The 12,773-nt window shown below is 31.9% G+C and overlaps 1 protein-coding gene across 1 annotated transcript in view; it reads left to right on the top strand.

The window, feature by feature from the left end:
• Positions 1-10,075, top strand: part of LOC139490080 (uncharacterized) — a 44,623-nt gene extending 34,548 nt beyond the window's left edge. The window contains exons 11-15 of the mRNA XM_071276933.1: positions 1,106-1,150; positions 2,393-2,452; positions 7,743-7,818; positions 8,495-8,619; positions 9,016-10,075. Of these exons, the coding sequence (XP_071133034.1) occupies positions 1,106-1,150; positions 2,393-2,452; positions 7,743-7,818; positions 8,495-8,619; positions 9,016-9,443 (734 nt within the window). The 3' untranslated portion in view covers positions 9,444-10,075. The remainder of the gene's footprint in view (positions 1-1,105; positions 1,151-2,392; positions 2,453-7,742; positions 7,819-8,494; positions 8,620-9,015) is intronic.
• Positions 10,076-12,773: the final 2,698 nt, after the last annotated feature.

Raw genomic sequence — 12,773 nt, 5'->3', positions numbered from 1 at the left:
TACAATGTTCCTCTCCCAAAGTATTATGAATAGCGTGTTAGTATTTAATTGTTTAAACATTTGGTTTAGACTACCTGTCTGGCTATGCATGCACCCTGTCCTCTTTGGTTACAAATTGAGTGGTATCGTAGAAGCGTTACGTACTTATCCTTATCAGGTTAGGTTTGAATACGTTATATGTTTAACCTGCATGACACGATAATGTCTATGCAGCAGAATTGATCCACGGGCTTGTACAGAAAGGAGAAAAGAAATTAGCCGAGTCTTTAAATTTCCTCTATCGGTATATTGATGATGTACTGTCTCTTAATAATAATAGATTCAGTGATCACTTACCTTTAATATATCCAAGTGAACTTGAAATTAAAATATAACTACTATGATCTGCTTCATATTAAGACCTTTTTCTCGAAATGACTACTGATGGTAGATTGAATACCAAAATTTATGAAAAACGCGGTGATTTTAATTTTCCTATAGTCAACTTTCCATTTCTGTGTAGCAAAATCCCAGCGGCACCGGCATATGGAATATATGTGTCTCTATTGATACATTAATCTAGAGCTAGCTCAAAGTACGTTGAATTTGCTTTCTCAAAAGTTGCTAAGGCAGTGCTATGAATCAATCAAATTAAGGTCATCACTCAAGAAATTTTACAGTCGCCATCATGAGCTAATTGGCCATCATGACAAAAGTTTGTCAGAAATCATATCTGAATTTCTTCCTCAGTCATAATAACCTTCCATCATTACCGAACTGAACAAAGAAATAACATGATGGGTGCCGTATACGGTGCAGGAAATGCTTACCCTTCCAGAGCACCTAATTTCACTCCCGGTTTTTAGTGGAGTTCGTGTTGTTTCTTAATTATTAGTTATATCTGTTGATGTAAATGTCCTTTGGTTTTGGTTGTTATTGTCTTAGACCGATTTATTTGTCAATGCATGATACCTGGATAAAACTATGAATAGATTTTAATACAGCATATCGTGTGATTGTCTCTATTCGTTTTAGCGATTCATCAATAAATTTCACATTGGTACACAGCAAATGTAAAAAAAATCGGATACCTCAAATGTAATATTCATAAAATTATTATTTTCAGCTGTGGACACTACGGCATTTACTCCAATTGAAGTTTCAAGTGCAGGTATAGTTAAATTCGTATAAAACGATATATGTGTCCTTGTTTTCTCCCTGAAGTACAATTTGTATTTGATTATCTTTGTGATTAAAGCAGTATAGCATCACTAAAACTTGTCAATATTAGATATAAATTCCTGCAATGGACGTACATTATTCTTTCATTGCGTTACATCATTCGAATTTGATGTTTCAAGTTTTACAATTTCACTAGTCAAATAATTGAATAATAATTGAATAATAAAGACATAGTACACCTGATATACTATTGATTATTTTGTAAAATAAAACCTAGTAATCTTTAAAAACAAAACGGCACATTGTAACCACTTTGAATATATTGAAAAGAGCTGGATTTTCGCCTCGTGTCGAGATTATCTATTTAAAAATGAGTCACAATAAAAAGATAAATACAATGTATGCATATTTTTGGTATACAGTTGTGCTTACATTAAAAAAAAATATGAGTTTAAATTTATATTAATGGCATATACATGTATCGAGGTTCATTTGTTCGTGGCAATTCTCTCTAGTTGCGATTTATAAATCTTAACAACTAATAGGATCAGAATGAGTCTTTTGAAGTCACGAAAAATATGATTCATTGGTTAAGAGGGTACCCAGCACTTTCACGAACATTCATTTGGCTCGTTTAATTAAAATGTTAAAATATTTAGTTTGACCCTTTGAAAAAAAATGTAAAAAGAACTAAAAACTAAATTAATATGACAAGTTTTCAAATGGCAAAACAAGTATGTGTCGTCTTTCGTGACGTTTCGTCCGACTTTTGTTCTCAAAGAAACTTCAAATATACAGCATGCACTATTTGCCTATTCATTCCTCATTTGAAACGTGGATGTCTTATGATACTAGAAGTCAAATGTTATGACCGACAGATAAGGGACAGTAGTATACCGCTGTTAAAAACTCGTAAATCGATGGAAAAAACAAAGTCGGGGTAACAAACTAAAACTAAGGAAACGCATTAAATATAAGAGGAGAACAACGACACAATATTAAAATGTAACGCTCACAGAAACGACCTAAGCTTTAGACAAAATCCGACGAAAAAAAAAGCATCAAAACCAAATACATGAATTTGGGATAGAAAAGTACCTTTACACGTCTTATAGTAATGTGAATTCACACTTAAATATAAGAAAAAACAACCGACACAACAGACACTCAACATTAAAATGTAACACACACATAAATGATAGCTTTAACTTAAACTCATTCTTTGTTACAGTCAGTAATAAAAGTGTTACTTTAGCCAGAGTGATGGATAATTCAAGCGATTCAACAACAGGTAAATATATGTGTTTTTTATTCAAGAAAAAAAATCGTCAACTTGTGAAATCAAGCCGATCAACTAAGCAGTGTTATATAACAAGTGTAAGGAATTCACGCAAGATAAAAGGATTTGGATAACTGATCGAAGAAATAAAAAAACAAAAATGCTTGTATGTTATATCATCAATTCAGCACACAAACAACATAATTGCAATAAAGCTTACTTATGATAAAGCGTCAGCATGAAGGGTAAAAAATCAACGGTACGGTATGACAAGCACCTCGACAGAGAGTGAACTCAAGATATATAATTGTGCATTCAACCCCCAGTATAGTACGATTTTTGTTTGGCTATGTTTACATCTACAAAAAAAAGTATAATAAACAAAATATTGAATCGAGAACGAAAATGGGGAATGTGTCAAAAAACAACAACTCGACCTAAGAAAATAAAACTGCCAAAAGCCAACAACGAGCGAACAAAATCCGCACCCGGATGCCATCTTCATCTGGCCCTTTCTTAAGGGGGTACCCAACACTATACCCCGAAAAAATCCTGTCGTTTAATTTTTCTTAATTTTTTGTCATTGATAAACTAGGCCAACCTAAACATCTTGTAAAAATTTTAAAAGATTTGAACTCAAACATGGCATCTTTTACATACTAGTATCGGCCAAAATTGGAAGTTTCTGAAATATGGGTAAATGGTTAAATATTTTATTTTTTTTTTAAATTAAATCCTAAATTGACAATAGCATAGCTAATCATGATAGCTGAGGTGAATTTTAGGTCATTTATACCCTTTTCTTGTAATTTTTTTTTATTCCGGATTTAAAATTTTGCCTAAATTTTGAAAGGGGGTATCAGAATTAGCCCCGAAAAGTGAATGCTGTGCTTTTAGTACATGTATTTGAAGAAGAAATTTTTTTTTGGAAAAAAAATGTGTGGTTTAGATTTTTCACGAAACTAATCATTTTGAGTGCTATACTAGTCGGTCGTTCTTGCAAAATCTTTTTAAAATTTAACCGTTAGATTTTTTGGTATTTAAGTTTAAAATACGCCCAACCCTCAAATTGATTCATTAAATATATATTTTGCATGTGGATGTATCATCACGGGGTTGAGTGTCTTGCATCATGATGACTTTTTTTGTGACCTTCAAATGTGACCTCAAGGTCAACTTTATGTTGGTTTTTTCGTGAAAAACACAACCATGTAGGCCATAACTTCTTCGCCTTTTGACCTTGGCCTTACATCTTTGGCATGTGGATGTATCATCATGAGGTGGTGTGTCCTCTAAAAATTTTGACCTTCATGTGACCTTCAACTTTGACCTCGAGGATGATAATTGTGTTTTTTTGGTAAGAAACACTTGTACGGGCCATGACTTTTATGTAGTTATGAATTCAAGTTTATTTAAAAAAATCATATTACATAAGCTTCAATCGACCATACAACAATATAGACACATTATCTGACATGTCAACCCATTCCATGCACAAGGAATACATAATGGACATGTAGTCACATAAAATTGTTTGAAGCGCTACATACTTAACTACTCAACAGACAGCCAAGTGAAATCAAACAGAAGGAGCAGTTATACCGAATAACTATATACCAATGATGGGACGGACGGAAGGACAGACGGGCAGGGGTAAAACAATACCCCCCTCCCCTAAAAAAAGGATGTAACTGATTTTTGATTTGAGAAAGAGCTGTTGAAATTAAAAGCATGCATATGACACGCCACAAATACATATGATACATAGGGAGAAGCTTTAAAGTTGGCAGTTGCTTTACATGATCAAGATTTTCACTTTATTGGTTCACAGATTCAAAAATATACAATTCAAAATTTAAGAACAAAACTATTCGTGAAAAGAACCACGGTTCATGAGAGATGAAATAGAGCTGACTGTGTACAATCCTTATACTGTGAAATCTAGTTCTTTAAACATAGAAGATCATAGAGCTTTTTTAGTATTTCTACAGAGGTTATGAAAATTAAATACAATTGTTTGTAGTAAAAAAAAAAGCACGGCAGTAACAAGTTTCACATTATTTTTGGGCCCCTTATTATTATAGAGAATGATTACTATATTCAGTAATAATCTTGAATTGAAACTTGGGAAAAAAGATTTTCACTTGTCACTTGCAAAAACACGGAAAGATACACAAACACGACAAAAGAACAACAAAAGAAAAAAATCAAATTTTGCCATTCCTTTCGAAATTTGAATTTGATAAAGCAAAAATAATATGTTCTATTTATACCATACATGTGTAGTTTCAGTTTTAACCATGATTCTAAATATAGACTTTACTTTCCCTAAAATTTCGGACGAAATAGAAGACACCCGTTTATTTTCTACGCCTGTCAGGATAAAGGTTGAAAAAAGATACTAGAAAGATGTAGTATTTTTTTTTATTCAGATGAAAGTGAGAGTACATAAAAATGTGTAGTGTTTTAATTGTGGACTGAATCTGATGTTTTTTTCTCTTCTTTTTGTCGTTGTTCCGTGACATTTAATTAATGTACTGGTGATTGATTATCCCCCTTGGTATCTTCTAACTTTTTACATGAATATAAATCATGTAATAAAATATTCAATTGCACTTTTTAAAAATATGCCAGAAATTTTAAAATTAAAGATTATTCATAACCTATTTTACATTACTACGTGTATTACTAAGCGTATTTCATTAAAAAAAAGTACAGGTATGGTTTATAAAAAATAAGTATTGTGGAGTCAATTCAGTTTTGATTTTAATCAAATTGGTACAAAGAACTACGAACAGAAGCATTGTATAATTGTCCATGGTTTATTTATTTATTTTGATAAAATTGCTTGGATGAAATTTGAAAAAAGTCAAGACAGTTAGGCTTTTGAGCAAACAAAGGCAGGAACAGTAATTTGGCATTACAAGCAGATTACAATTTATGTAAACAATATCAGGATAAACTAATGAAAATTGAAGGTCCCTAAAGAATGGGGAAAAAAATGCAGAAAAATGATGTCAGATAAGATAAGATAGGAGGGGTCCTGATCCCGAAATCCAGGGCTTAAAAACACGAAATCTCGAGTTAAAATAAATTTATATCCCGACATCCCAAAATTCGAAAAAAAAATTCCCGGATACCAAAATCCTGAGCTTAAAAAAATATCCTGGTCCGATCCTCCCTCCCCAATGATTACAACTAGAAAAATGCAGGACAACATTTTTAATTATAGCCCCCCCCCTTCCTCCCCATAAGATCAAATGGTAGCATCCTTAGAGTTTTGACTTTTTGTACTTTTTTTTCATTTTATGTAAGACCTAGGCATTGGCAAGTAAAAAACGAAAACAGTTATCATGGTCCGTTGACCTATCTGTTTTCCTTTTTTTCTAACGTCCTGGTTTTCTGTTTTATAAATTTATTTCAGTCTGAAATCTCCCTATTATGTCTCTTTAAAGATTCATTCATGGAAAATGAATAACGTTAAATGGATTAAAAGATTTAAAAAATAACAATATGTGTACAGCTGCTCTTAGCAATAATGTAAACATTATAATCATGATCTTTTAAAAGCTTGCATATTGCACCTAACATTAAAACGTAGCAATGAATCAGACCATGAGTAAGAGTTATCTTTTCTTAAGTGTTCTGTACCCCCTTAAGAATGTATAATAATTCAGAAAAATGATATATACTCCAAAATATATAAATGGGGTAAAATTTAAAATTGCTAGTTAGGAATATGGTAGTTGTTATCAAATAGTCTGTTTATATGTATATTGGCGTTTGTTTCTGTTGTTCCGTTATTTTCTTGAACTAGTTGATGTGTTTCTCTCTTTTGTTTTTGTCACTCAGGTTTTGTTAAATTGCGCTTAATGGATTTATGACTATTGAACAGCGGTATAATACTGTTGCTTTTATTTATTACATTTTTTTTTACATTACAACAAGTAACACAACGGTTACGCTTGCGAAGAAGAAATTGCTCAGCCTTCTTGAACAAAAATGTTGTAAGAATTGTTTTTAGAGGGTAGTGTATATTCACAATCTGTTGGTTTTTTTTTATTTTGTTCTAAATCTTGTCTTTATCAATATTTTCGTATTCTTCATTTTGACCATGGCATTGCAATAACTAACTTATCATAAAAAAACATGATGTGGTAGGATTGACAATGAGAAAACTCTTTACAAGCGCTAAAATGACACAGAACATGAAAAAATTGACAAATGTGAAACAATCCAAACGATAAAACTCACGACCTAGTATATGAACAAAAAATAAACGAAAAACAAATATGAAAAATAGCAACAACTGAAAACCACTGAATTACAGATATCGGACATGAACAAGGCACACACATTCATTATGTGTCGAGGTCAACATGTTCCATTCTCAATTTTATGTTAGCTCCCTCCTTTACCTTGGACAGTGGTGTAACAGTACAACATAAGAATGGACAATAAAAATCAGATCAAAAAGGCTTCACTTATCAGATTGATACTTGTACATAGGAAGACAGCTAACAAATGCACATAGTTTACTTGGAGGGTTACTTCTACAACCCAACACCAAAAAGACAATAATGTACAGATCTCAGAATTCACGCAGCTACTACAAGCTAGTTTTTTTCTTCTGTTCTGTTTTAATGTCATAACATTATTAAATAAATCATCCCTTATTGAAAATCATTCAAAACATTATATCAATAAAAGTTAATAACTTCGCCGTAGGTAGTCACAATTTTCATAGGGAATAAAAAAACGTTTTCTTAATATCACATGGGATACTTTTATGCGAAAAACCAATATGAAACATAGCAACAACTAAAAACCACTAAATTACAGATTCACAGATACGGTTAAATCGGCTTCATTTCTTCTCATACATTTTGAAATTGACTTGAATGTTAGGTTGAAAACAAAACTAAACGATGCAAGAGATAATTTGAGGGATCTTCAATTTTCTTTCGTCGTGTCCTTTATATATACGTTTCGCTTGCTCACAATAATACCACTGACCAATTAAAGCATTAATGAAGTAACTTATACCTTATCACACGCGACAATTAAATGTACCGGACTAAACATTTTTGAGTTTTATATTGCGTTACAAAAACATGTTTATGCATACTCAATGTAAAATATATCTAAATTGAGTAATGAAACAGATCACAAACCCGACAGTTCTGATGAATTGGTACTAACATTGTTCGTTCTGGCATTTATCTTATTTCTAAAGCAAAATGTCAAGCAGCAATAACAAAGCACATCATCTGATATAAAAAGAAAATCTTCTATTTTTCAGGTGTAGTATTAGGCTTGATTTTTGGTGGCTTATCACTATTGTGTTTGGCAATTTTTATTGTTGTTCTCATCAGAAGGTAAGTGTGTTTAAAGTTTGTACTTTTTTTGTTGTATAAGTTCCTTCTACAAAGGTATTTGACAAAACTTTTTTCTAATAATCTTTAATGTATGTGTTGTGGCAACCTTTTATTATATGCTAGAAGTTTTAAAATATACAAAATATTTGCTAACTTTATCACAAACTGAATTGTAATGTTCGTATTGTTATGCGGTTACGTTTCAACCTTAGCTAGAGGTATAGGGGGAGGGTTGAGATCTCATAAAAATATGTGACCCCGCCGCATTTTTTCGCCTGTCCCAAGTCAGGAGCCTCTGGCCTTTGTTAGTCTTGTGTTATTACTACTTTCAGTGTCTTGTGTAAAATTTGGAGTTTAGTATGATGTCTGCTATCACTGAACCAGTATATATAGATATATATATATTTGTTTAGGGTCCAGCTGAAGGACGACTCCGAGTGCGGAATTTCTCGGTGCAGTGAAGACCTATTGGTGACCTTCTGATGTTGTCTGTTCTATGGTCGGGTTGTTGTCTCTTTGACACATTCCCCATTAACATTCTCATTTTTTTACCTTTAACAGGACGGTTATTTGAAGTTAAACAAAGTTTTTATCATTCATTAAACACATGACGTATTCTTATATAGTTCATTCAAGGCAAAATGCAAAAATACTTCTATAATAATGTTTATTGAAGGCGTAAAATAGAGAGCAATGCAGGAAAAACAATAAAAAACAATCTTGGAGAAAAGGACTATTTTGGGAATCAAGATATAGCTTTGCCACAAACATCTAAACATTCCAGCCATATACAGTATTTTGGTACGTATTAAATCAATAAGATTAGAGTTCATGATGATTAAGACATTACATATGGTTTAGTTATATACAAACGTATGCACGGCCAAACGAATCTAAATAATGACTATATTCAAAAACCTGTATATGCAGTTCGTAAGGATAAAGTATTTGCTGCCATGGCTTTCAATTGTTTAGCTTTGAGCATCATTTGTTGATACAAACAATGCATATATTTTAATTCCCTCAGACAAAGTCAACCTTAGATGGATTTGGCTGGTATTCTTATGTCCTTTTTCGTCATACAATTATTCAACTGTTTCGGTTTGTATTTGATTTGAAGCGTTCTGTATGAAAGTAAATCAGAAAATGAGTTTTAGATGCATGAATATTATCAAGTTTTGTTTTCATGTTTTGCAGACAAGCAAACGTCAATTGACGATGAATATGCGATCGTTGATCCTACTGCTGAGACAAGTTTTAATGATATTAAAGATAACGGAAATCAAGCAGCAGGAAGTTATATGATATTAGATCCTAACACCACGGGTTTCGATCGAACAACATTCTCAAACACTCATACAGGTTACGAAATTGCAAAGCCTCTTAAGGATACGGGAAATAAAATTACTGATGATGATCAATATGCTTTATCTGATGAAGGAGTCTACGACCATTCGGGAAATAATCGTCACAAGGAACCACCGGATAACATTTATAACCATGCCGTTGATACTATTTACGACTCCGGGAGTCACAACCAAAATAACGAGAGGAAAGAGGACACATATGATCATTGCGTTGGACAAAAAACAGAAGATGATTATGACATCTCCACAACGACTTGAGCTTATGTAATATACATGATGCATTTACTTTTCAAAAAGTCATATTTATTTGGATTTATTTTTATTAAAACGTTTACCAAATGCGTTCATTCTTTAAAAGCAAAACATAGTTTTGATTATATATATCTATTTAATTAAACTGTAAGAAAAGGGAATTATAGTACAATTGAGAATGAAACAAATATCCACCGAAAGACAAATTAGCGAGATTTGCACAAAGTTAGAGTTTAGTGTACACATGAACATGATGAACATCCTTGTCATATTGTAGCAAAGCCACCGATTATCGACAATCATTTTTAAATTTCTTTTGGAAATTTTCTATGGAAAAGGACACAATATTAAAAATGCATGCATATGATATAGTGGTATGTCATTGACCTATTTGTCAATTTCGTAAACACATTTATCACCCTTATTTATTTCTACTGCACCATATGGTTGCTTAATTCCATACAGAAAATTAATGTTCTAACTAAGCTTTGAAAAATGAACGTTTTTGCCTCATATAGAGTATATGACGCACACACACACGTAAGTGAAGCTAGCTTCTTAATTTCTGATACAAATTCTAGCATTTTGGTTTGGAATAAAGAAGCAAAAATGTTTAATACAAAAAAAAGGAAAATAAACAGAAGTAAATAAACGTTTAACAACATGAATAGCGAATAGACCTAATCAGTTTATAATCTTGTGCATGCTTCACACAGCTAAAATTACTGATAATCGATTCAGATCAATTTTTCATTCCTAGCTTTATAAAACTTTAAAATAAAAACATTTTTTTTCTGAAATAGGATTAACAATCCGTTTCCTTTACCACAAAAGTAACTTGACAATTGAATTTTCAAAGATACAAGGTAGACAATTCGAATCTTTCTTACATTTGTTAAATTTGCAATGTTGTTTCCTAATTTGACTTTAAACTTGTTTGATTTGGATATATACAAAACTGATTTTTTACATTGGGTATATTTTTGTATAACCTCTCTAACTAGAATTCTTCCCTAAGAACCACCGTGAGTTAACACTTGGCGTTCGTTATCCATAACCTTTCATTATTTATAAGGATGAACATAGAATAAATGTAAATAAACATGCAAATATGGTTTTATATTTTGAAATGGCGTGGTTAACAAGACACATTTAGAATGTGGAAATGTTTCAAATATCAACTGTTCATTTTATCCTAATTTACAAGCAAATCCTTATATAAATTATTGTTTTAAGTGAAACATTTTACCTGTCTTGCTTGGCTATTGTCTAGAAAAGAAATAAGATCAAGAGAAACTTTCAATGGTCATTAAAATATATTGTACCAAATATTCATAGTAGAATATAGAAAACAAATTCGCTATAAGTAATCAGTTTGGTGCGTTCAACTCATCAAATTCGGCTAAACATATATTTGAAATATTATTGACTAACGTCAACAGTTCAACCCAATACAAATTATAATGATTACAACGTTTATTTTACCTTTAGTGGAGATGGTTTGCACATGCTTTCGGTATGTGTTGGACAAATTTAGCAATGGGAGACACAGGTAATTTTCACCATTCCAGTGACTGATCAATCCCAAAAAATCATTGTTGGACAGTTTTAAAAAACGCTGATTTAAGAATTATTTTTTAGCATTACAACATGTCATTAAACATATCTAGCTAGTACTAGTTACATCGTCCTTTAACGATTGCACGTACTTGTTAATCTATTTATGTTAATTTGTACTTTTCTAGTTATATGACCGTTTGAATTTTTCGTTGATGATGTTGATGGACAATTATATGACTTCTAGTGTATAATACGCACCAAAATGCTGATCTTTAAAAAATAGTCCATGCATAACAAGTAAATTTCTTTTTGACTTTTTGTATTTTGAATAAATGAAATATATTAAATTGAACACAACGGACATTTTCCAAATTTTTCGTTGTGACCACAATCCCGTCCTCCTTTTCTCAGTTTTTGACCATCGAGATGTCTTGATCACCGTATGCGTAGTTACACGAGCAACACGATGGTGTGAAGAGGGGTAGGTTTTGCCGTAATGCGCACAATAATTTAACCCTGGTTTTTATTTGGACCGTTTTCTTTATGCTATTGTTCTATTGAGCCTTATCTTTTCTTGTGATAGCATTGACAGTTTATATTCGATGTATTAGTTTGAATGACGCTTAGGTATTTCCAGCCTCTATTGTTCTTTTTCTATGTTGTCGGTTATACCTCCTCGGTTGAATCTGTAAATACATTAACAGCGTTTGAACTGTAAGGGCGGTACATACCATTAATTTTTGCATTTTGTAAGAACTTATTGAATACAGTTAAAAAGCACTTAAATAAACAACATAAATTTGAGCAGGTTACCCTTTGAAAGAGTTATTGTCATTCAAATAACTTTCATTTCTTTAAAAAAAAATGTTTATTAATTTCCTGCAGCAACAATTAGAGTTATACATTTTAGCACTACAGAGAAAGATTACTTCACACAATAGTAATACACTCATTGGATAAGGTTGCCGTACAATTTGCCTCGATGACCGAGTGGTATGAGTAGTTTAACTTCTGTATAACAATACTGACAACGTAGTTCAGAGATCGAACTGTGTTACTTTCCGCATCAACACTAGACTCCAAATCTTCTGCATCAGGATTGTCAGTTTTCCTATTGAATGTCGTATGTTTCCTCCAGGCACTTCGATTTCCTACGTCAATATTAAAAACGACCCTAATGAAATATCCGAAAGTGCTGAAACAGCTTTTAACAATCACAATCAACCAATCAAATTCGCTACAACAATTCGTTTTATAAAACCCATCGACTGTTTTAAAATCAACCAAGGGCACAATGTATACAATATCTTAATATATGCATTATAGAAACAAAGCATGATGGCAGCTTGAATATAATTAAAACTCATAAATTGAAAATTAACTGACAACGCCATGGCTAAAAATGAAAAAAAGACCAAGAGACAATCAATAGTACTCATGAACCAACATAGAAAACTAAAGAATAAGACACATGAACCCCACCAAAAATAGAACGGTCACAAATAAACTGTTTTTTTTTTTTAATTCTAGTTGTCATTTCATTCAGAATTATGTTTGATTAACTATTCTGATACGAGGTAAAAATAGTGAGGGGCAAATGATATCGTCATGAAAATAACAGTTTCGGTTTTGTCGTAATTAAAACTGATTTTGTCATTATTGTTCAATATTTTTTTTCAAAATACAAAATATACTGTTCATAGTTGTCCAACATGTGTAATAACAATATGCCAATAAAAAGCATAAGTGGTGCTGATATTTGTTGCTTATTAATTC

This window comes from Mytilus edulis, chromosome 9 (genome assembly GCF_963676685.1).
Source record: "Mytilus edulis chromosome 9, xbMytEdul2.2, whole genome shotgun sequence".
In the NCBI taxonomy this organism is placed as follows: domain Eukaryota; kingdom Metazoa; phylum Mollusca; class Bivalvia; order Mytilida; family Mytilidae; genus Mytilus; species Mytilus edulis.
Note: the sequence above shows the minus strand (reverse complement) of the source record. Positions and strands in the feature narration are given on the sequence as shown.